The 26,545-nt window shown below is 41.6% G+C and overlaps 1 protein-coding gene across 4 annotated transcripts in view; it reads left to right on the top strand.

Moving 5' to 3' along the window:
- The window catches only part of LOC143983798 (sterol O-acyltransferase 2-like), a 247,135-nt gene that overhangs the window by 192,389 nt on the left and 28,201 nt on the right, over positions 1-26,545 (top strand). For all 4 annotated transcript variants that reach the window (XM_077483889.1, XM_077483888.1, XM_077483891.1 and 1 more), the window contains 3 exons: positions 21,244-21,342; positions 21,433-21,568; positions 24,642-24,787. In XM_077483889.1, coding sequence (XP_077340015.1) covers positions 21,244-21,342; positions 21,433-21,568; positions 24,642-24,787 — 381 coding nt within the window. The remainder of the gene's footprint in view (positions 1-21,243; positions 21,343-21,432; positions 21,569-24,641; positions 24,788-26,545) is intronic.

Here is a 26,545-nt window from a genome sequence, read left to right as displayed (position 1 = left end):
TGTTCCCAGGGTCTGTTGAGTGGTTGGGCTCTCCAGATTCTGCTGTCACCCTGGTCTGTTAGTGTCATGTACCTTGTGTTAGAAATAATGCATGTCATGGAAGGAAGCAACAACAAAGTTATCAGGGTCAGATCAATGGCTGACAGCTTGCTCTATGTTTCATTAAATGTTTTTTTACTCATTCAACTCATTTATTTTTAATGTTCAGTTCCACAATTTGTTTTCGCACTTTTACATGTCAAGCATGTCTCGGTGCAGCTATTTTTCAAAACCATTTTCCCATGCGGTGCTCTGTATAGCTGGTGTGTCCATCAGGGGCATTTATTTAATCAAATTTTTGCAAACCTAGATGGCAGCAGGTATGTTTCTGATGCCACAAACTTGGATGAGGCTGTTCAGCTGCAGTATGGCTTGGCGTTCCTCTGTGTATGCAAGTTCAGCAGGAGCAGTGCAGCTGTGCAGCCTCAGCTATGCTTTTCACAGGTATTATACTGGTATCAGCAGCCAGACCAGTTTGTTCAAAGGGGTCACGCATTGTGTTTATCACAATCCCAGGCTCTAGTACCTCACTACATTTCATGTTTCAATAAATGTTGGGCATTCGGTTTTCAAATCGTCCTGCGATGTCGCATTTCATGCATATTCTCTTTTTTCCCCAGGAACTGGTTGGAGTGTGTGTGTGATCAGCCAATCTGTTCTTTTCTCTATTTATCAGTAAGCTTAGTAAGTGCCTGCACTTTCTTTTCCAGTACTGGTATTAAGTTGTTCACTTTGTAGCCACGGTCCGGTTACAGGTACCAGGGATATGATGCACATGCTTTTCCCACGGGGATGTGGGGCAGGGTACAGCGGGGGTTTGATTGGAGGGGGGTGGTGTTTTTCTTGTAGACTCAATGAGGGCTTGTATCTAGGGCCACATGGGGTGTTTCTTGGTTTCAGCAGGGGGTTTCTATACACCTTGCACTTGGTTATTGTCACCTGTTGTTGTTATTAGGCTTTTAGGCCTCATTCTTGCTCCTAACGGTCATAACGGTTTTCACTTACCACTTGTCTGTGTCACCTATCTGTAGAGCTCATTTACCACATCAGGTAAGAGGGGCTCTCAGGGCACCTACAGGTTCCACTTGGGCACCCCACATTCCTGACCTCCGTCACCAGGAAGTCTCTCGGTGTTTTGCTTTTTCAATCTTGCTTGGCTCAGTTATGTTGCTGCTCATTTCAGAACCTGTGTTCATTCTGCTTGGCTGTGTTCCGTAAGGTTATTTTTAGTATGTTTCATTTTGCTTGTTCTTTAGTCTGTTCTACCCACTGACAAGCTTTCTGCGTGTCTAGCAGGACCCCGGGGTTTTATCTTTTTGTTTTCTGGTTCCAGCATACTTCAGTTAGGTATGTGATTATTTACCTTGGGTTTTATTTCAAATCGGATCAGGGCTGGGTTAGTTTCACTGATTAGGGTTTCACGGCGTTACACCATCACTTAGTTACCTATAACTCTATAGGTTTGAACGGGTTGAGTTGATCATTTCTAATTGTCTTGTGTGGTGGCAAGTCCCCTCATTCATTACACACGCCTGCGTTTGTCATTTCACTACTCTGAAATCTTACCTCACACGGTTTTCAGGTTTACAGGGCCTGAGTGTACGTTTTTAATTACCTGCTACGCCGCAGGTGGCTTGTCTTCTTTCCATTTCACTTACTGACACATTTCCAGTTCTCTTTCTACACAATGTCGCAAGTTTACCCATGAAAAAAAAGTGGTATGCATTTTTTCAGGGAGGTTTTTATCTTTTCAGGATTTATCACTCGCTCACCATTTCGATGTCACAAACGGTTAGGGTTGCAGCCCTGACATGGTGTTTTCCTAACCCACTGTCACTTGTATTAATTTAGGTCATGTCTCAGGCCATGGACATCAAGGATTTTGCATCCGTCCCTCCTTCCCAGGCTGGGGGTTCTGAACACGGTAGTACGTCCACCCTGAGGTCTTGGACGATTCCCAGATTAATGGCCGAACTTCAGCATAGGGGTATCTGTTACCCGGCATCTGCATGTGAGGCAGAACTCTTTAGACTTTTGTTCCCCAGTGCTTTAAGCACCACCCCTGAGCAAGTTACCCTTCGTTCTGTTGGGGCATCCCTCATGTTAATCCACTCCTCTCTAAGTGTGTTGGCAACTTCTTCTCAAGAGTTACGAGTCAGGGTGGAGGTCTTGGAAAGCCCTCCTTGCCCAGCCCCGGTAGCACCTGACATACCCATCACGTTGGCTGTCTCCCTGTTTCCTTTGCTTGTTCCAGTAGCGTCGGGTAAAACCGCTAATTCACCATCAGTCACTCTGGCCCATTTCATCCCTGCTAGTATAAAAAAATAACTTTTGGATGGTAAGGATGTTAATTGAGCCTCCCTTTTGATTGCAGCTCATGACATGGTGAAAAATAAGTGGTATGTATGTGATGATGTCTCTGTGGTGGTCAAAACCAGGGACCACAGGCTCAGTCGCAAACTGTCCATTCCTGACTTCGTTCTGGCACTTAGCACCTTCAGGGATGTTATTTGCTCAGTTAGCCCTCAAAGGAGGAAGGAGCCTGATCTCTATCTGTATGCCGTAGTTGAGTTGGGTCAAAAATATGACAGTTGGACCTTTTATGACTACCATCGGCCCTTTTCTGCTAAAGCTGCAGCTGTGTTTGCTCAGCACCAGGTGATGACCGACTGGAGTGACGTTGATACCGAATTTTTTTGTCGCCATTTTGACGATTTAAGGTCTCCTGTTTGCACCACATGCCAGTCTTCTGCAAATACATCATACTGGTGCCCCCTCATGGGACCCCCTGCTGTGCCAAGTACCTCCAGGGCACACTCTAGTTTTTTTGCCAACCTGGGGCCTTTCTACTTCCTTTGATAAATTTGACCACCCCATTCAATTTCTGGGTAAATCACAGATATGTAATAACCAGGGTTCATGCAACTACAGCCAGTGTCACCTCCTTGCATGTCTGTGCCAGCTGCTATAGAGCACATCCCAAAACAGCTTGTTCACTTAAACAGGGGAAGTCTTCATGACTAAGCCGTGTCAATGTTTCTTTTTTACGGACCTGTTTGGCGTCCCATCCTTCCCCCACTTTATGTAAATTTTTGGTGGATGGTTTCACGCAAGGTTTACAGGCTTCATCATGCTACCTCAGGGAACTTTTGAATGTTAGAATTTGTTATCCTCAGGCACAGACATGGAGGCGGTGGATCAGCTGCTCCAATTCGACCTGGACAAGGGCTTTGTCATTGGGCCTTTCTCCGCTCCTCCTTTTCATAAGTGGAGGGTTAACCCCCTTGGCTTGGTCAAAGGAAAATTTTCTCATTTACGATTATTCTACGATTCGTCAGCTCCACGGTGTTCACATGAGCCTAGTTTAAATTCCTTAGTTCCATCTGAGGAATTTTCGCTCAAGTATGCGTTTGTGGATTTAGCTATCCAGAGTATCATCTGCATAGGTAGGAATGCTTGGTTGTCCAAAGCTGACATTTTGGATGCTTTCAAGCTTCTCCCTTTTCAGCCTGCTCTATGGCAGTGGCATGGGATTAAGTGGAGGGGGGCATACTATTTCGCTACAAGTTCACCTTCGGATCCCAAAGTAGTCCTTGGCTTTTCAATGTGTTTGCTGATGCGCTCAATTGGATCCTCACACAGAGGGTACTTTGTCAGGAGGTCATACATTATCGACATGATTACCTCCTGATAGAGAAAACAAAGAAACAAAAATACTCAAGAGCAAAAATGGATATTGAGTGCAAAATTAAGAAAACAGCTGCAAACACTCCAAACAGGCCAGCCAACCAAAGAATATGAATAATACAATAAATAGCGTTGTGCTATCTTCAATAATCAAACCACTAACAAAGTGCAAAGTGCCTAATTATCAAAAATAAATAAATACATCTCGAAAGGCCTATAACATGTGTTGTGCTTTCTTGAATGTTCCCACAACAACAGAAAGTGCCAATAGCTAGAAAAGTGCTATCATATATATTTTAATTATTCAACTCCTCATATGAATGTGATTACAAACACTTGAAATGGTATTCAAAGTGAAAGTGCACTGTGGAGAAAAATAAATTATATATATATATATATATATATATATATATATATATATATAATATATATATTTTTTTATTTATTTATATATATAATATTAATTATACTCAAATATTTTATATTTTATAAATATATATAAAATAAATAGATAAATAAATCAGCACCCTAAAGACAACATAAATTCATATAAAATGGTATCAAACAATATTTGGAGCAGTGAATAAATGCCAAGAAAATTAATTAAATTAAAACCATAAAAGAACACCAGTTGTGCAATCAATCAAATAAAATTAATATGACTAAATTAACTAATGGTGCAAAGCGACACAACCACTGTGCCGGATGAATGATCAATGTGGATAAATTAAATGATTCTAATACCAGTTCTAATCATCTGATACAAATCCACACAGGTAAAAAGTAATTTGTATATACAAATAAATTATTGTGTAAAATGTACTTATCCAAGGACATCCACACTAGAGAGGGGTAACTCGTCCTGGACACATTTATTTTATATATATTAAAAAAAAAAAATATTTGAGTGTGTGTGCGTGTGTATATATATATATCTGTATGTGTATGTATGTATGTGTGTATATGTATATGTATATATATATATATATATATATATATATATATATATATATATATAGATATATACATTTTTTGCACAGTGCACTTTCACTTTGAATACCATTTCAAGTGTTTCCAATCACATTCATATGAGGAGTTGAATAATTAGAATATACATGATAGCACTTTTCTAGCACTTGGCACTTTCTGTTGTTGTGGGAACATTCAAGAAAGCACAATACATGTTATAGGTCTTTTGAGATACAGTGCCTTGCGAAAGTATTCAGCCCCCTTGAACTTTTCAACCTTTTGACAAATTTTTATTTTTTGTGAAGAATCACCAACATTGGGACACAATTGTGAAGTGGAACGAAATCTATTGGATTTTTGAAACTTTTTGAACTAATAAAAAAATGAAAAGTGGGGCGTGCAAAATTATTCGGCCCCCTTGCGTTAATACTTTGTAGAGCCACCTTTTGCTGCGATTACAGCTGCAAGTCGCTTGGGGTATGTCTCTATCAGTTTTGCACATCCAGAGACTGAAATTCTTGCCCATTCTTCCTTGCAAAACAGCTCAAGCTCAGTGAGGTTGGATGGAGAACAGCAGTTTTCAGCTCTTTCCACAGATTCTCGATTGGATTCAGGTCTGGACTTTGACTTGGCCATTCTAACACCTGGATACGTTTATTTGTGAACCATTCCTTTGTAGATTTTGCTGTATGTTTGGGATCATTGTCTTGTTGGAAGATAAATCTCCGTCCCAGTTTCAGGTCAGGTTTCATGGTCCTGTATTTGGCTGCATCCATCTTCCCCTCAATTTTAACCATCTTCCCTGTCCCTGCTGAAGAAAAGCAGGCCCAAACTATGATGCTGCCACCACCATGTTTGACAGTGGGGATGGTGTGTTGAGGGCGATGATCTGTGTTGCTTTTACGCCAAACATATCGTTTTGCATTGCGGGCAAAAAGTTTGATTTTGGTTTCATCTGACCAGAGCACCTTCTTCCACATGTTTGGTGTGTCTCCCAGGTGGCTTGTGGCAAACTTTAGACAAGACTTTTTATGGATATCTTTGAGAAATGGCTTTCTTCTTGCCACTCTTGCCATAAAGGCCAGATTTGTGCAGTGTACGACTGATTGTTGTCCTATGGACAGACTCTCCCACCTCAGCTGTAGTTCTCTGCAGTTCATCCAGAGTGATCATGGGCCTCTTGGCTGCATCTCTGATCAGTCTTCTCCTTGTCTGAGCTGAAAGTTTAGAGGGACGGCCAGGTCTTGGTAGATTTGCAGTGGTCTGATACTCCTTCCATTTCAAAATGATCGCTTGCACAGTGCTCCTTGGGATGTTAAAATCTTGGGAAATCTTTTTGTATCCAAATCCGGCTTTAAACTTCTCCACAACAGTATTACGGACCTGCCTGGTGTGTTCCTTGGTCTTCATGATGCTCTCTGCGCTTTCAACAGAACCCTGAGACTATCACAGAGCAGGTGCATTTATACAGAGACTTGATTACACACAAGTGGATTCTATTTATCACCATCAGTCATTTAGGACAACATTGGATCATTCAGAGATCCTCGCTGAACTTCTGGAGTGAGTTTGCTGCACTGAAAGTAAAGGGGCTGAATAATTTTGCATGCACCACTTTTCAATTTTTTATTTGCTAAAAAAGTATAAAATATCCAATAGATTTCGTTCCACTTCACAATTGTGTCCCACTTGTTGGTGATTCTTCACAAAAAATAAAAATTTTATATCTTTATGTTTGAAGCCTGAAATGTGGCAAAAAGTTGAAAAGTTCAAGGGGGCCGAATACTTTCGCAAGGCACTGTATAATTATTTTTGATAATTAGGCACTTTGCACTTTGTTAGTGGTTTGATTATTGAAGATAAACAACACTATTTATTGTATTATACCTCCTGATAGAGCGTTCAGGCCTCAGATCTACAGAAACTGATGGCTATGTTTTCTGCTCTTGACATTCCTTTGGCAAGCGAGAAGATGCAAGGCCTAGCTACTACTCTGACCTTTTTGGGAATCGTGCTAGATTCCCGGACTATGCAGGCTAGCCTGCCAGCAGATAAGTCGGCCAGAATCAGGGAACAGATCCATGGGTTTTTAGTTTCTCAGGCCACTTCCAAGAAATATTTACAGACACTACTGGGCATGTTGAACTTCGCCATGAGGATCATTCCTCGGGGCAGGTTTTTCATTTCCCAGTTGCTGGCTTTACTACCCACAGCCCCTGATTCTGATGATTCCGATTCCAGAGTTAAGTTAGATTCAGCAGCTTTGTCTGAATTACGCATGTGAGATGAGTTACTCCACCACTGGAACGGCATTTCCGTGTTTATTCCAGCAGTTTTGATGTCTTCTCTACAGGTTGTCACCGATGCCGCAGCCTCCAAGGGCTATGCGGCCATCTTTGACTCACATTGGCTGGCAGGTCCATGGCTGGATGAATGACGTACAATTCCCAGGTTTTTTCAGACATCTACGCTATTTGGGGTCTACCCCATAGTGGCTGCAGCTCAGGTGTGGGGGCATTTATGGACAGGTAACACCGTAATATGTTTCACAGACAATCAGACAATCTCAGAAGTCATTAACAAGGGTAGATCTGGTTCATTGCACATAATGTTATTTCATACGCAGGCTCATCTAGTTATCACTACAGTTTAGGTTCCACGTACATTACAGGTTTATTAGTGGTGTACAGAATTCAGCAGCAGATGCTCTATACCGTTTTGATTTCTCACACGTCTCCGCCACCCCGCTTTTCTCGCTCCTCACATTGGGCAGGCGCATTAGGGTTCATCAACAGGTCGCTGTCTGTCAACACTAGGAGGGCTTACAGCACAGCCTGGAAACGTTTCCGGACTTTTCAAACTTTATACCCTAGATCGAATTATTTTGATAGTCAGTACATTTTGGCTTTTGTGGCGTACTGTCATTCTCAAATTAAACTATGGTACAATCAAGGGTTACTTGGCAGGTGTCCAACATTTAATTTCTCTACAATATCCCAGTAGACCTTTGGTGTTTGCGGCTTGTGGTAACTAGGGGAAGGGAAACAGAAGAAAACTGAAAAGGTGACCTGGGGTGTGTTGTGGTCATGAGGTCAGTATGCCTAAAAAGGGGGCATACCCAAGTAGTGACAGCACAAGACACAGCCTTTGCCTGGGACACAACAGTGATTAGCCAGCTCACCTTTACATCACCTGTATCAGCATTTAATCAGTGCTCGTGATAGTTTACCTTTGTGTGCTACTGTTTGATCCAGCTGATATCTGCTCTGTGTATTTCGTGTATGACCTGCCACGTTTGACCCTGCTTGCTCGCTTCTGATTCTGTACCGTTTGGACTCTGATCTACCTGTGTATGACCCAGCTTGCCTAGACTATGCTTTGCCTGAATCTACTGTAGTACCTTCATCTGCAACGGTAAACTACAAGCACTAGCTAACATCCACCTTCATCTGCAGCGGTGAACTACAAGCACCAGCTAACATCTATCCTCATCTGCAGTGGTGAACTACAAGTCCCAGCTGATCTGCTCTGCTTAGACCTGCTTATGGTATGTGCTCTTGTTCTTTGAACTCTTTGCATAATCAGCACACCTGAACTGTTACCTGTTATCTGTACCTAGCCTGACATTATCACAAGCCATACATAAAAAGGGAAACCTATCATAGAGCCTGAGCAGGCTCAGTTGTTTGCACAGGAACTTTGTCGTTTATCCCATCAAGTTCAGGAAATGGCCACAGAGCTCACCAAGGTGCAAACTTTTTCTAACACCGCTACAAAAACTCTGAACCAAAAATTCCTTTGCCTGACCGGTTTTCTGGTGACTGTAAAGGGTTTTGCAACTTTAAAAACAGCTGAAAATTATATTTCAAGTTAAGGCCATCCTCGTCTGGCCCTGAAACTCAGAGGGTTCAAATCATTATCTCTCTGACCCCCAGGCTTGGGCCTTTAACCTGGAACCAACCCATCCAGCCTTGCTAACAGTAGATAGTGTCTGTGAAGCCCTTGGGTTGCTATATGATGATTCAGATCATGCTGCTACTGCAGAATCAACCCTGCGTAACTTAAAGCAAGGAACTACCACAGCTGAAATGTATTGCTCAGAGTTTCGCAGGTGGGCCCTGGAATCTGGCCAGAATGATGCAGCACTCTGCAGTCAGGTTAGAATAGGCCTTTCAGATGCAATTAATGATGCTCTGGTCAAATTCTCCTACCCAGCCTCACTGGAAGAGGCTACGTGTCTAACCATTAGAATTGACCGCCGCCAGCAAGAGAGGAGTTGAGAACAAACTACGGCTGTGGCAAACTATATACCTCCCTTGCCACCTGACTATTCCACCTCCAGTGCCAAATCTGAGGAAGAATCTATGCAGTTAGGCTCCACCCGGTTATCTGCCCAGGAACACACACTCCAGCGTAATATGGGACTCTAGGGTCATATGCTCCGTTCGTGCCCTACACGTCCAGGAAACTCCAGGACCTAGGTGATTGTGGGGAGGTTTACCTTAGGTCTGCTTTCTCCCCAGGGGGACAATCGTATACTTTTACCCACTGTCATTCACTTTGGGAAAGGGGCTCATGAACTGCTGGCCTTATTAGATTCTGGAACCTCTGAGAATTTGATAACATTCTGATTAACTCTTTGTCCCTGGAAACTCATGCTCTAGATTGCACAGTCCACCTGATTTCCGTGGATAATTGGCCTCTCTCACAAGATCTAGTGCTCCAATCCACCAACCCTTTCCAGTTACAATTGGGGCTTTGCATTGGGAGAAGATTTCATGTGTTGTCATTGACTCTTCATCCACTCCCTCTGGTATGCTTTTTGTGCCACTGGCTCTTAATTTGCAGGTATTGTAGTAGGTACATGCATCAAAACCTGCAGCACATCCCACGTTTAGACAAACTTGTTAGATCTCCGGTAGCCATCGATTAGGAGGGATGTGTTAGCCTTCGTCCAGGCCTGTGAAGTTTGTGCCAGAAGCAAGAGCAGTACCTCTAAGCCCCCAACATCTACCTTCATCTGCAGTAGTGAACTACAAGTCCCAGCTGACCTGCTCTGATTAGACCCGCTCATGGCATGTGCTCTTGTTCTTTGAACTAACTGCCTTTCCACAGTCAAAAAATAAAAACCGCAGAGGTGATCAAATGGCATCAAAAGAAAGCTCTATTTGTAGGAAAAAAAGGACATGCATTTTTCTTGGGTACAGCGTTGCACAATTGCACAATTGTTAAAGTAACGTAGTGCTGTAGCGCAAAAAATGGCCTGGTCATGAAGGGGAGTAACCTGAAGTGGATAACCATAATATCGTTCATAAAGTGTTTAGCCACCTCACAGCTAAGGATCGGAGACTTCCATACCCTGGCGAAAGTGAGCTTGGTCAAAATAAATAAGTGAGTAGCAAGTTGCTGTTATGGGCTTAAAAAGAAGAGCCTCAAAGGTTTGAGTGTAATAATGTATAATGTAAACTGTAGACCCAAGTCCATAATCTGCTTGCTCTTGGGCAGTACCACCAAATATGGGCCATTGTTCCTGGTTTGGCACAGCCACGGAAGCAAGTTGAGGGATAATTTGGAACAATTTGAGCTAGTAGAGCCATCATGTAGTACCATCGATATGTAGACCCCTGTTCCTAAAAATGGGGCTATAGTGTAAATTTAATTTTTGGCTGAGCTGTAAACAGCTTAATTTGATTTTATATTTGGTTCTGCTCTAAACTTGACTGAGTTGTGCATTTCTCACTGTTGCCAGTAGGTTTCACTGGTACCACAGGACAGTATGAGAATTACAACTGTAATGAATATTCTTTTTCCAGAAACAGCCTAGTAGGAGGTTCCTGGCCACTGTGCATTCTGGGAATCGGCATTTATTGGACAGATGCCATGTGCTCCAATCAGTTTGTTACCTCGGGGCCCTCCAGGCCCAAAGGTGTGTTGCTATAAGAGCTGCAAGCAAGCCCAGAAGCCTGTCTGGGGCCTACTAATCCTGAGGCGGTCCTTAGGCTTTCTTGCCTGTGTGGAAGAAGCCGAACCAAGCTGAGGAGATCCCGGGGAGGACCCTTGCTGGAGAGAGCCAGGATGAAGGCTGGTCTCTCAGGAGGGCCTGGTGACTCGTTTGGAGGATGCCCCTATATCTAATCCTGTTTGCATTTTCACCAGGTTGGCTTAAAGGTTCTGGTACTGTCAAGCTGTTCTACAATCTAAACAATATAACGAGCTCCTGGCTGCTAAGTCTGTGAGAGAGACTTATTTAGGAGTTCTACTGGCTGCCAAGTCTGTGAGAGAGGCTTGCCCAGACATTCTACCGGCTGCTAGGTCTGTGTGAGAGACCTATCCAGGTATCCAAGATTTTATAAAAGAAAGCTGTTTTGCCTTTGGATTCAAGGAGTCTGTAAATGGTCTACAAGAAGGGTATCTGAAACCATCCCTAAATCCCTCTGCTACTTCTCTCAAGTTCTCATTAAAGCAATGAAAAATACTTAGTGACTGGTGCCCAAATTCTGTTCTAACATTATAGCCATGGACTCAGCCCTGGGGTGAATGTAAGCTTACCCCCTTCCTCTTGATCCCAGTAAACCCAGGGGGGCACTACAGATATAACACTTTGTACGTATTCTCAAAGATGAGGACATTTTTTGAGTACTTGGATACAGCCAGTCATGATCCGCCAGTCCAGAGGATCTAACTCCGTCCCCAGTTCCCATACCCTTTGCTGCCTATACTGTCACACAGGAGGCTGTTTAGAAGAAATGATTGAGGAGTAGATCAGGGAAATGAGACCTGGTGAGTGGGGGGGGGGGGGGGGGGGCTTACTTTCACTGGACTTTCAATGGACATCATGCTATATGGAGTTATTTCCTGTCACTAGGCATTGATTGTTGGCACTAATTGCTGGCACTTCTGGCGCTTTAATGTAATCAGGGCACTGGTCATCAGTGCCCTGATTGCATATCTTACTGTCCCCTGTGAGGAGATGCTGCTGATTGGCTCTCCTCTCCACACACTCTGTCAGTGTGAGGCGAGGAGCGCTGATTACCGGCACTTCCTTGTTTACATGTGACTGGTTGTGATTGGACACAGCCAATTGCACGATTAAAGAGCCGCATCACATGATTCAGGTGTGCCGCCATATGACATCTACCCAAAACGAGGGCCACACCATCCTCCGTCATTTGACGTGGCAAGTGGTTAACAATGTATTGATACCCACAGCGGTTCGCAGAGGGCATTGTGAACTGCCGGCGGGAGAGGAGCGATGCGGGAACCGACACTGAAATCGTGCTGGTTCCCACATCGCACTAGTCTGAACCTCGGCTAAATCCTCATTTAGCCGAGATGTCAGTATACCGTTTCAATAGGGCTCCAGGTTCCATCCCTCCTTCTCACACATGGAGGAACATGTCACTTCTGCCATGGTGTACCCTTCTTCTCTGCCCAGTCACTTCTCACCGGTCACACTGCAAATTCCGCAAATCTACTCATTAAAATCTTCATTAACGGTTGTCTGCGGTTGTCCGGGTATATTGAAACAGTATACTGACATCTAATGGATGGTGATAAAAGATCTGATGAGAAGTGGAATTATCATGGGACAGCAGGCCGGAATGTTGTGCAATAGAATGAAATAAGACTAAAAGACAAGTATTTGGATAAAAAAAGGCCGCGGTTGTTTATTACTGGTTTCAAAATTGTACATAAAAACTTATCAAATACACATCCAATAAACTTAAGGCTAGCCCAGCCACTACGGCTCAGGCAGCAACAACAAAATTCCCAACACATGAACATTCACTTGTAAATGTAAACTAACTTGTCCCCCTTTGTCCTTTGTTTTTTTTATAAACACTCAATACTTTTCTCTTCTTTTTTTTTTCACAAAGGTGACTTGCCACATATCAACCACGACAATAAATTATATTAACATAACCGTAAATATATATAAATTAAAAAAAATACTTTTTTTTTTTTGGGAGGGGAGAGAACACTGCAGCTACTCTTCTGAGGCGAATGAGCCCCCTAAACGAAACCCTTCTTAAATAGCCCTAAAACAGCCCAGAAAGACTGGTTTAAACCAGTTCTTCATGGGCTTTTTCACTTGCCTGAAGAGGGGTCATCTGTACCCCTCCTCAGTACACATGACAAACAGCTGTTTCCCCGCGAGCCACAGGCTCTTCGGGGGAACTTGAAACAGCTGATCCAGCCGCACTCCCATGAGGAAAAGGGGGGGCAAGAAACTGCCCTCTCTCTTTTCCTGTCATGGGACAGCAGGCCGGAATGTTGTGCTATAGAATGAAATAAGACTAAAAGACAAGTATTTGGATAAAAAAAAGGCAGCGGTTGTTTATTACTGGTTTCAAAATTGTATATAAAAACTTATCAAATACACATCCAATAAACTTAAGGCTAGCCCAGCCACTACGGCTCAGGCAGCAACAACAAAATTCCCAAAAGGGCAGGTGGACCTAAAGCCAACTGCCCACAGAACCCCAACCCGTGCCAATTCAACACAAGAGCTTAAATCTACGTTGAAAATATCCAAGCCTATATCAGATGGATGCCATCTTGCCTGTAAAGGCCCGGAATCTCCCCTCTAACTCAGTGTGCCTAAAGGATAACATACCTAATCCAGACTGTAGCTTGGATACTGCCCTATTCACTCTTTTCCAGATTTTTTTCAAAAGGGCGTACAGAAGGGTGGGAAAGCCAACCTATTCTCTGCACAATTTCCAAAAAAAACACAACTGAATTGGGAAATAATTGAATCTTCTGCAGATCATCCCTAATTTGAAAAATAAGGCCCAGAGTTTTCCGATGGGCAATATCATATCCCCCTAGATGTATGATTAAGACATCTGGTGAGGGAAAATGAAGAAGCAGCTGTGAAATAAAAGAATTTAGATCCTACCACAACATTCCCCTCTTTCTGCACCAAAAAATCTTAAATTTATTTACATCTAATCCCAAATTGCTACCTAGTATAAACTTGTTGCTGAGCTCTCAAATTCGCCCAATAGATGGAGTGTCTGATCACCCATACAATGCGAGTTTTACCTGAAACAGATCATAACATTCCGTTAGGACGAATATAAAGTAGATACCTATCCGATTTCCATCTGCCAATCTGTTTAATGGATCTAACATCAAAACCTAATCTAACTGCCTCTGTTGCTGCTCCAATTCAAAAAGAATGTGGTGTTAAATGCTCCTGCTCTAAGTTTAAAGCTTTCAGACACTTCTTGAAAACACATACAAACTGGTAAACCTGATTGATGTATGAAATATTTTGGTAACTGAGAATTGATAAATATTGCCGTATCAAACTAACTGGACAAATACTAGAACTTATACACTTATCTAATGTTAACCACTTGCCTTTACCTACCTGATCCGTTTTGGATCTGTTAATCAAAAGTTTAATTGAACTGTCAGAAATAATAACTTCAGATGTTTTTATTGAAACCAGCTCAGATACCCTAAGTGCCGCAAAAAACATAACCGAAAAAACGCACAAAAAAGAACTGATTCAAAATAAGAAAAACAAACTGCATTGGTTATCGAGCAGAGCTCGCCCAACACTAATGGAGTGATAGGCTTTCTTGAATCGGATCTGAAATTATTCCTTTTAAAGCTTGTTTTATAGAAAAATATTGCATGCACGACGGCATTTTATTTCGTTTCAAGAAAAAATAAATTCCAGACAGTTTTGTGTATGTAGGACCAAGAATAACTTTGCTCAAAAAGAGAACCAAGAAACTTCAATAATAATAACTTGGACACTGAACCCAGTGGTTCACTTAACATATTCAAAAATTTTAGGTACAGAAACCAGGCAGACTGATATCCTGCCCAAGTAGAAGGTGCCAAATCATTGATAACATATGCAGAAATGGGCCTTAAACCAGGTCCCATAAATTGATTGGACAGGATTGTCCCACTCGATCCGCCTCTGGGAATAGCTTGAAAAAACGCTCCATCTGTGAACAAGACAACGCATCCGCCAAATCATTGTCCTTACCTGGTACATGTATAGCCTTTAACTATATGTTCAAACTTAAACATTTAAAAATCAGGTATCTTAAAAGGACAATAACTGGTGGAGACTTTGATGTTAAACAATTAATAGCGTACATAACGCCTATATTATCTGTCCTTATTAAAAGTCTTTTATTTCTGAAAAAAGAACCACAAATCTCAAGTGCAACAATGATAGGGAATAATTCCAGTAAAACTATGTTTTTAATGTAACCTTTTACTAGCCAAGAGTTATGCCAACGCTCCGCGCACCAATGCTTTTGCCAAATTGCTGCAAAGCCATGAGATCCCGCTGCGCCAGTGAAAATAAGGAATTCTGAATCCAAAATGAAATCCTCTTGCCACAAGCCCCTACCATTAAAATGAGAAAGAAACTGCAGCCAAACCAACAGGTCCTCCTTCATATCGCTGGATAAACACACATGTGAAAAAGGCAATTTTAAACCAGCGAAAGCAAGGTAGAGCCTTCTGGAAAATATTCTGCCAACTGGCATGACTCTAGTGGCAAATGCCAGAAGACCCAGAAGAGACTGCATTTCTTTCAAGCAGGCTTTCTTTTTACGTATCAGATTTAATAGTAAAGATCTAATCTTCTCAATTTTTGCCTCTGGTAATCTGAATTCCATAAACTCAGTATCAATAATGATACCTAAACATTCCAGACATTCCAGTGGAAGGCCAAATAGTCTTCTCATGAGCCAAGGGGATGCCAAAGTGGCCACAAACTTCAAAAAATGTCATTAATAAACTATCACACTCGAAGGAACTGGGAGGGCCTAAAAACAAAAAATCATCTAAGTAATGAATTAAAAATTTTGAACCAGAAATATAAGAAACAACCTACTCTAAGAAAGAAGAAAAAGACTCAAAATAAAATCAAGACAAGGAACAACTCATAGGTAAGCATTTATCAAAATAAAAGTTATCCTTAAAGAAAAAAACAAGCGAATTAAAAGATACAGGATTAATGGGAAGCAGGCGAAAAGCTAATTTAACATCCGCTTTTGCCAAAATAGCTCCCTTACCCAACATTCTTAATTTCACAAGAGCATCTTTGAAAGAAGCATACGAAACTGATGACCTACTCTCATCAATTTGATTGTTAAGAGAATTGCCTTTAGGAAAAGATAAGTGATGTATTAATCTAAAATATATATATATTTTTTGGAACTATGCCTAAAGGGGAAATCCTGAAATCAGCAAAAGCCGGGGAAGAAAAAGGACCCGCCACTCTACCTTCCGAAATTTCAAAGTTAATCTTATCTAAAACTACCTAAGGAAATTCAGAGATCGACTTTAAATTATTAACTATAGAACAACCCTGACCGTGAAATCTAGGCAATAAAAAAAGTCCCTAAATCCTTCAATGAGAAGATGGGCCTTCAGCTTATCTGGAAACGCCTGGAGCCATGGCAGCATATTTGCTAGAATCACTGGTGTTTGTGCTTTTTTGAAAATTCCCAGATTGTAAGTTTGCTGCTGACATTTTTTAAAAACATTTTGAAACTGAGTGTGCTCCGGCGCAAAGGCGCATTCATGCCTATATTTACAAGAACTGGGCCACCTACACTGACTGTCGTTGAAATTAATACAGATTCATTTTTTGTAACTGGAAGTGCTGTTTCCTTGTGGAGCTGACAGTGGTCTGGAAACCGTTTGCCTCTGGTGTAGAAAAAGATTCAGCCAAAGGCCCAAATCTTTAACTCCCCAATCTAACCTAGGATGAACAGACAATTTTTGTCGAAATGCTTCATCATAATTAAACCAGGCTACTCCACCAAAATTTTTATATGCTTCAATTATAATATCTAAATGTTGAAATAAACCTGTACTCTTTTCAGGTGACTTTTCACATAAAACTCCTGCAAAAATATAGAACGTCTGTAACCTGTAAAAAAAAATACAGAACGCCTGTAACCAGTTATTAAAAATTTTTGGTGTGGGTCTATGTCTGTCATCATCCTCTTTTTTTTTTTTCTGATTCATGAATAAAATCTTTAGCGGAAGGGAGAAGTGAAAGAATATCAACAAACTCCCCCCACCAAATTTTTTCTTTAATAACTTGTGATAAATGATAACGGCAAAACTTCACAAGCCATGGACTCCTTTAAATTTAAACAAATTTCAGGTAAGTTCTTAGATTTAGCATTGCTACAAGAAGAAACATTACTATTCTGCTCTACAGAAATTGGCATAGCTTGGGTGCTATTAGCAGAAACGCCACTAGGTGGCGACCAAACCCCAATAGCTGACACATCAGAAACCAAATCATTACTTGGTGCTGGCTGACAAGCCGGATTCTGGACAGCTAATTCCTTAGACACTTTGGATAACATTTCTACAATGCCATTCAGTAATACACTAATTGAAGGTTCGTTCATACCTGTGCTTACTTGTTGTAAAGCAGGCCCAGTGGCAAGCCCTGCTTCATTGAACGGCAATACGAACTGTTGCCTAGGTGATGCTTAAAGCTGTCGGGAGGGAGACCCCTCCCTCCGTGAGGTTGCTCCGCCTTCCGCCCCGCCTCCGACCACGCCCACTTCTTCCGACGTTGGAGCTCTTCTGCTCGGCTGGCCTCCGCTCTGTCCTCCCGCTTCAAGCTGACCCCTGCCCGCCGGCCCTCTGGTACAGTCCTGAGAAGGACCAGCTCTTTTAGACACAGCAGAGCGCGGCGGGGTCGGAGAGTAGCTACGTCCAGGGTTGAGCTTCCTCTTTGCTACCCCATTCGAACGAATGGGGGCGGCGCTTCCATGTTGCTGCGACGACTCCTCCACGACGTCAGCATCCGCTTCCTCCCGACATGATGAAGGCTCCCAGGCTCCAACGGCTGGCCTCTCTTTGCTTTCAGCGGACGGTCCAAGGCGATGTTCGGGCGATGTAGCTCCCACCGGAGCCTCTTGACACGCCGGGCGGGGTAAGTCCAAGCACTGGCGAATCCAGGCTTCCCCGCTATCTTCGCCAGCTCGCTCGATCAGTCGACGAAGGAGGCTCATCTTCCGGCCTCAGAAGAGACTGCTTGTTCAGGGGAAGAACCCCAGAGAGAACACAGCTCCTCTTCTGAGGCGAATGAGCCCCCTAAACAGAACCCTCCTGTCAGAAACCACAAAACAGACTGAGACAGAAGTACAATCAAATCACATTTGTTTATTAATAAAAATAAAAAGGTAAATAGAAGAAAGCGTAGTCAAGCATAGCCAGAGTCCTGTAGCCAGATCGGGTAATCAGCCAGGCTGGAAGTCAGGGATCCAAGGAGAGCAACCGCAAGCCAGATAAGAAGCCAGGTGAGATGTCAGCAAGCCAGTCTTGAAACAAACAGCAGGAGATGGTTCCCTGTGATGTGACCAACGCGAAGGCAAATGAAAAAGTGAGCAGGAAGGCTTTAAATAGGCAGGTAGACGAGCATCATCGGGAACAGCTGGTAACTGTGGAAAGATTAGAGAGCTGGCAATTAGCCGACAGCTGAGCAGCCAGCCCTAACACCTCCTTAAATAACCGTAAAACAGCCCAGAAAGACTGAATTAAACCAGTTCTTCCCGGGATTTTTCACGTGCCTTTGTACCCCTCCTCAGTACACGTGACAAACAGCTGTTTCCTTGCGAGCCACGGGGGAACATGAAACAGCTGATCTAGCCGCTCTCCCATGAGGAAAAGGGGGGCAAGAAACTGCCCTCTCCCTTTTCCTGTCATTCTCTTAAAGGTGCAAATATCTTGGCGTTTTGGTGAGTGCATCCCCATAGGGGAGATTTCATTGCACAGCTTGTCATCACAGCGATAAAACGCATCTATCTTATCAGTCCATATCTTTTATCAACTACTGACAATTTATATTGGACAGTATATGGGAAGCACTGCTGCAGTATTATAAAAGGACTTTGAGTTTTTTTTTTACATATAGATATATTGGCATTTTTACATGTTGTTTTAAAAGAAACAGCAGCTTCATATGGTAGTATATCTCTGATAGATCATACAATTATTTATAAAAACTATAAAACTACCAGGTAGTTCTCCATAAAGCGCGGAGGGGGGTTCATTGTGGGCGGGTGAATAGAACTCTGGATTTTGCTATAGTGCCTAAAAATGACTAAAAATGGCGAGCAACTGAGCATGTGCAAAGCAGGGTGAAACGGTGTATAACTGGATTTTAAAGTGCCTGTAAACCCATTACAACAACTTTATGCTACAGGTAAGCCTATAATAAGGCTTACCTGTAGCTACCCAGGATATCCCCTCTCCTCTGCCTGTGCCGATGACATCAGCACATGCACACTGGGCCAAACTGAAGCAATGGCATGTATGCGTGATGTCATCGCGGCTCTGGCCAGTCACAGCGCCGTAGCCACGATACCTGGGAGTAACTTCCGGGAGAGATGTCGCTGGCCAGAGGGGGAGATGAGGATGACTGCGGGGGCTTTGTTCTCAGGTAAGTAATTCATAATGAGCTAGTATGCTATGCATACTAGCTCATTATGACTTTGTCTTGCAGGGGTTTTTTTTTACCAGGGTTTACAACCACTTGCTTACTGGGCACCTTAAACACCTCTCATCTCCAGACCAATTTTCAGCTTTCAGCGCTGATGCAATTTGAATGACAATTGCGCAGTCATACAACACTTTACCCAAATAATTTTTTCCCCACAAATAGAGCTTTCTTTTAGTGGTAATTGGTCGCTTCCTGCGGTTTTTATTTTTTGTTAAAAAAAAATGTAAAAGACCGAATTTTTTACATTTTTTGTTATTTTGTTATATAATTTTGTAAACGGGTAATTTTTCTCCTTCATTGACGTACGCTGATGAGGCGGCACTGATGGGCACCAATAGGTGGCAGTGATGGGCACTGATGGGTGGCAATAATGGGCACTGATCAGTTACACTAATAGGCAGCACTGCTAGGTTGCACTGATTGGCACCACTTGATAGGTGGCACTTGTGGGCATTGATAGGTGGCACTAATGGGCACTGGCAGGTGGCACTGGCAGGGGGTACTGGTGTGCACAGAGGAGGCAGATGTGCCTCCTTCCTCTTCAGGACCGATATTCCTTGAGCATAAGCCAGTGATTGGCTTTTTATTTCTCCTCACGCTGTCAGCATGAGGAGAAAAAAAACAATTACCGAGCTTTTGTTTACATCATGTGTTTAGCTGTCATTGGCTGACCGCTGATCACATGGTAAGGGGTCGGGATTGGGGATCACCCGAGTCTCAGTGGGAGTGTGCAAAGGGGAGAACGTCATATAATAGCCTCCCAGAAATTCAGGTCTGTGCTGTGGCCGTCATTCGGCTATAGCGCGGACGGCAAGAGGTTAAACAGTATAGGCACTTATTTTTAATGTTTTACATACTTACCTATACCTGCAAAAAGGGCCAACCTCAAGTGATTTAGCAGGACTTAATTTTCTGACTAAAGTTCCACTTTAAGATATTTAAGGATATTGATTTATAAAATATGCATGTTAACCGCTTGCCGACCAGCCACCACAGTTGTACTGCGGCAACATGGCTCGGCTGCGTGAATCGCTGTCATGTTACATCGGTAACATAAACGGCCACTAGGGGCGCGCCCCTGCTCGCCCACGGAGCCGATGTGCACACCTCTGGGCACGCGAGAACCGGGATCTATGTGTGGAAACACACAGTTTCTGATTCTCTGAGGGAAAAACAGACAGATCATCTGTTCATACAGAGTATGAACAGCGATCTGTCATCTCCCCTGCACAGTCCCCTCCCCCCTTCATTTAGAACACACATTAGGGAACACATTAACCCCTTGATCGTCCCCTAGTGGTTAATCCCTTCACTGCCAGTGACATTTTTACAGTAATCAATGCATTTTTATTATACCGATCGCTGTAAAAATGCCAATGGTCCCAAAAATGTGTCAAAATTGTCCAATGTGTCCACCATAATGTCGCAGTCCCAATAAAAATCACAGATCGCTGCCATTACTAGTAAAAAAAAATTATACTAAAAATGCCATAGAACTATGCCCTATTTTGTAAATGCTATAACTTTTGCGCAAACCAATCAATATACGCTTATTGTGATTTTTTTTTTTTTTGTTTTAACAAAAAATATGTAGAAGAATACATATCGGCCTAAACTGAGGAAAACCATTTTTTAAATATATTTTTGGAGGATATTTATTATATCAAAATTAAAAGTATTGTGTTTTTTTCACAATTGTCGCTTTTTTTTTGTTTATAGCGCAAAAAATAAAAACCACAGAGGTTATCAAATACCACCATAAGAAAACTCTATTTGTGGGGGGAAAAAAAAGGACGTCAATTTTGTTTGGGTGCAACATCGCACGACCGCACAATTGTCAGTTAATGCGACCGTGCCAAATCACAAAAAGTGCTCTGGTCAGGAAGGGGGTAAAATCTTTTGGGCCTGGAACCGTTAAACACACATACAAAACAAATTAAATATTTAAGGGAACCTGCACTTTTACTTTACAAAAGACAGACATAATCTGCTCCAGTCCTAAACGTGCCCTTTTTTTATTACTGTTTTGTTTACAGGACTGGTGGAATTCCACTTCATTCGCAAACTATTACCGGACGTGGAATGTGGTGGTCCATGATTGGCTCTTTCATTATGTATACCAAGATCTTCTGTGGGTAAGGGCCTGATAGAATAGAAAGGAAAAAAATAGACAACTTAAGTTTCATTTTTAAAATAAGTGATTTTCTTTTTCAATTTGCTTTCAGCTGCTGAACCAGAAGTTTCGGTCAGGAGTGATGCTGGCCGTGTTTCTCATATCTGCTATTGTGCATGAATATGTCTTCACGTTGTCATTTGGTTTTTTTTACCCGGTTCTGTTTTGCCTCTTTGCTGTTTTTGGAGGTATAGATTGAGGTCATTTTTACCTTTTTTTTTTTATTATTGGTATTGTTGGCATCATGTAGCAGGAATATGGATTTTAGGTTAATGTTTGAGTTATGTTGGGTTATAAAAAACCTTGCAGGTCCCTTACTCTGCTAGAAGTTTCAATGTCTTCTTCACATTATTCCTGTGCTTGTGATGGTTCAGTGACTGTTCTCAGAGTAGGTTGTATTGGAAACCACCAAACAAAATGGGGGCTTGTGATTGGCTGACAGTTGGAACCAAACACACAAGTTCCCGTCCCACTTTTTTCTAGATGGGACAGGGACCCACCTGCTGGTAGTTGTTATCCTTCTCCATATTATGCTCAACTCCTTTGCCAGATGCCTTCCCACAACATCTCTGGCCATTAGACTTTATATATAAAAGAAAGGAATGTCCACACAAATATCATAGTTTCTGCACTTTACTGATGTCCTCTAAAGATGGCAGTGACATTTCACATGACATCACACAAACATACTATCCAGGGTCGCGTGGCATTCTTTGCCAATCACATATAGTGGATGTACTGCACATTGCATTTCACTTTTAAGCCATCTTCTCTTGGTGGCTGTTACCCTTAGACATGTGCAATTTTTTTCATTTAGAATTAGTTTTTCAACGAAATTCGAAAAATTTGTTAATTCGGAAATATTCCAATTAACGAAAACCAGTTTAACAAAAATTAAAATTTAGTAATTTGAAAATTCTAAAATCCGAAAATAAGAATGATAATTCAAAAGAACGAAAATCTGAAAATAAATAAAAACAGAAATCGGAGAATTCTAAAATCCGAAAATAAGAATGATAATTCAAAAGAACGAAAATCTGAAAATAAATAAAAACAAAAATCTGAGAATTCTAAAATCCGAAATAATAACTAACTAATAATAATAACTATTACTATTTCATTCGTTTAGATGCGGCATTCATTATTTTGGATAATTTGTAACTTTGTATAAATTCATATTTGTTACATTTACCAACAGCTAAATTTGAAAGCAAATTCCAATACCTATAATTTAATAGTTTATTATTAGTTAGTTATTTAAAATTTTGGGATTTTTAGATTTTCATTCTTATTTTTGGATTTCTGAATTTCCAAATGTTCTCATTTTTTGATTTTTGTCCTTATTTTCAGATTTTGGATTTTTCTCATTTTGGATTTTTCTGAATTCTCAAAATAACGAATACCATATCTAAATGAATGGAACACAACAAATTAAAATTTTTATTTATTTTAATTTATTCGAAATAACGAATTTCGATCTAAACGCATGACCCGAAACATGGAAACAAAAATCGAATGAAACGGAAACACATTTTTTGGCAGTGTACATGTCTAGTTACGGTCATTCCCAGGGTCATTCATACTTGCTCAGAGGGCTCCAAAATGCCTATTACGCTCTATGCATCCAGCTCAGGACCCCATGCAGGTTATTCCAGAGACAGAACTGCTGCAGCTGCTCCTATAGTTTCTGTACACATCTCCGAGGATCTCCAGGGGAAAATTGCAGCATGATGGGTTTTTGAATTTAGCGCCGCCGAGATACACAGATGTGTGTATTCGGCTCCTCCCCGCTGTCTCTGAAGGCAAGAGGAGCACCGCCGGCATAGACCGAACCGAGTGTACTGTGTACTTGGCTGCTCAGCTCCGCTCGCAGTCACGCCCTGTCCTACCCTTGGCCCGGCTCCTTTGATGGACACAACACCGGTGCAATGGCGGGACGTAAAGGCTAGGAGGCGAGACTGGGCACGACTGCAAACAGAGCCGAGTGGAGCCAAGCCTAGCCAAGTACACAGTACACTTGGCTCATGTCGGCGGCGCTCCTTATGCCCTCACAGACAGCGGGGATCAGTGTATATATCCACAATTTTCCCCTGATTATAAGGGAAAAGTGTGTGTTATACGCCAATAAATACAGTAATTAACCTTTTTTTGGGTTAATTCTTCTTTAAGGGGGTGTGACGGGGAGTGTCCTATGCCTACATACATTTGCTAGTAAGTGTCCCTCATTCCCATCTCAAAATGTTGGGAGTTATGCTGTTCTTCTGCCTGTCCAGGACTTCTGTGTTAGCTAACTACTACATTTGCATGCTGGTGGGGTGTTTAGCTTCCATGCTCCCACTGACTAGAGTTTCTCCCATCCTGCTTTTTTTTATGGACAATGACTACACTTCCGCCAGGAAGAAAATCACCTGGCTTTTAGGAAAAAAACTCAAGACCTTCCTCTTTTAGCAGATGATCAAAGCTCGCCACAGCGCCTAGAGGCGATTCAGTTCGCATTGTGCGCTATACAAGTATTTCATTCATTCATTCATTCACACCTGTGACATCACTACAGGAAGGCTTTTGTTTAAAAGGGACATAAAACCGTTACAGCTATTCCCTGTTACCACACACAGTTTTGGAAGAATAGTAGACTAGCTAACTGCACCTGGGTACAAAGTAGAACAAGTGCAAGGCTCCAAATTCACACACAAGGACATCACTGCAAGTTATTTGATGATTTCAACATTTTATATCCTGGGCTGAGTATCCTCACCCTCGAGCCAACCTACAGCAGGGAAAGCTTTTGGCTGGTATTGTGTAATATAGAAATAAACCATTATTGTCCAAAGCAAACAATGAGTGTTTGGAGAAATGTAAAAAGGGGAAGTAGGGCCAAAGCTCTTTTGGCTCTACTTCTACTATGGATCACAGGTGTGCAGTTCATTGTGCACTCCTGCGACTCGTTTTCACTGGAAGAACACAATAGCTCCACAGTAGGGATTTCCCCATCAATCAAGCAATTCCTCTTTCCTGAGGGGTTGCAGGAAAGAAAATCACATCTATGGCCTGCTTTAGGTCTCTATAAGATTAATTTTAAATCAGTTACCACAGGCCACTGCTTTTAATTTTTGCTGAACAATCCTGATGGAGATGGTAGCAGACTAGAATTTTTTTTTTTTTTTACTCTGGTTTGCATTTAGTATGTCATGTATAGAAATATTTGTACTGTGACTAGCTAATCTTTCTCTCTGTATATGTGTGTATTCTTGTGTTTTTCAGCCTTGTTTAATTTCGCAATCAATGATAAACGAGCAAGTCCAGTTTTCAATGTAATGGTATGGACCTGCCTGTTCGTTGGTCAGGGCATCCAGATTTGTCTATACTCTCAGGAATGGTATGCACAGATCCATTGTCCACTCACAGAGGTACATTGACCTTTTATCATTCAAGCAATATTGTGCGTTAGTATCGATTATGTAAGATCATATCAAAACAAAGCAGCCAAATCAGTCACAATATTCATTTCCATCTATAGCTCTATACTATATCAGATTGCATGTCTTATGCAGATATTGTTATCTGGTATTGGGCGAAAAACTCTGATATATCTTAAAGTAGGGCATATGCAAACTTTTGTTTATTGTTAAAGTGATTGTAAACGATCACCTTGTACAACACATTTAATTTAAAATGGAAATGATAGTTCTACCTACTGTTTTGTTTATCCTTTCTATTCTTTTTTTACTACTTAATTTCTGGTTCAAAGTGTTATCGACATATGTCTGGGTACAAGAGTATTGAAACCTGTATCACAGACATGATAAAGGACCATGCAAGATGATAATGTTTAGCAAGGGTGGAGGGTGGGGTCTCTGCCTCCTGAAGGCACAAAGTGAGCCCAGATGGGGTGCCTGGGGGTGGAGGCGCCACTGGTCACCTAATATGTAACGGATGACGTACCTATGGAGAAATATACAACTCTCCAGGATGTATATTATTACTGTTGCACAATTATGCCTTACTGTATGATAACACCTGTTGATAGTACTCTATCATATTGTTATCACAACTATTTTGATGATAAAATCAATAGAAAAATATTGAAATTAAAATGGAAATGAAAGGCAAAACATTTTTGTATAGCTATAGAAAAAGTTTCTAAATACCATCTGACAACATGCACCTGGCCATTTCTATAATGCTGCATACACACGATCGGAATTTCTGACAACAAATGTTCAAATAGGAGCTTGTTGTCAGAAATTTCGACCGTGTGTAGGCTCCATCGGACATTTTTTGCCCGAATTTCCGACAACAAAAATTTGAGAGCTGGTTCTCAAATTTTCCGACAACAAAATCACACTGCCCACTGAAATATTTCATTTCGGAATTTCGTTTTCGTCCGACAAATGCATTTATTTAGTTACTCTTGACATTCATTTATTTATTTATTTTTTCGTTAAAAATTGCAATAGTCCGAAAACCCAAATTAATTAAGGTCGAATCTGTCATTGAAGGCTTATGGTGTCTGTCGAATGTTCAAAGAAGATTTGACGGAGCAGCTAAACTGTATGACTCTATATAGTTTAGCTGCTCCGTCGAATCTTTTTAGAACTTTCAACAGACACCATAAGCCAAAGATTTGATGTTTGTATGTTTTTCGCTGCTTTGTCGTTCATGTTGAATGTATATAGTTCAAACAGAAAATGGACTGGTGATAGTGATCACTGATCAGACAGGTAACAAGATAGGGTATATAGAATCTATATAGAATCTCAATCTATAATATAGAATCTATAATAATAAATCCCCCCCCCCCCACAACACGGGCCGCCTCTGAGGCTATCACAACACTAGCAACACTAGTATCTCTATCAAGTTCACAACACTAACACAATAGCAGCAGATTATTATGAAAAAGTTAAGTTGAACTGTAGCTTGCTTCACTATTGTTCTGCTGCTGTGCTTAGGCTTAATTGCTAAATACTTTAGGTTTTCTGACAAACGGACCAGCTAAGATTGACTGTCTTCTGAAATGATTCAGTGTGTGTGTCTCTCTCTGCTAGCTATTGTAAGTAAGTTGACTGTATGAGTGTACTTAGTTCTAGCTATTTTACTGCTCCTCCTCTTTGGTTACAATCAGCCAATTAACATTCATCATCATCATTATTTTTATTTTTCTT

Source organism: Lithobates pipiens, unplaced genomic scaffold, assembly GCF_037356315.1.
Source record: "Lithobates pipiens isolate NorthernLeopardFrog02 unplaced genomic scaffold, aLitPip1_a1.2 Scaffold_16, whole genome shotgun sequence".
Classification (NCBI taxonomy): domain Eukaryota; kingdom Metazoa; phylum Chordata; class Amphibia; order Anura; family Ranidae; genus Lithobates; species Lithobates pipiens.
Note: the sequence above shows the minus strand (reverse complement) of the source record. Positions and strands in the feature narration are given on the sequence as shown.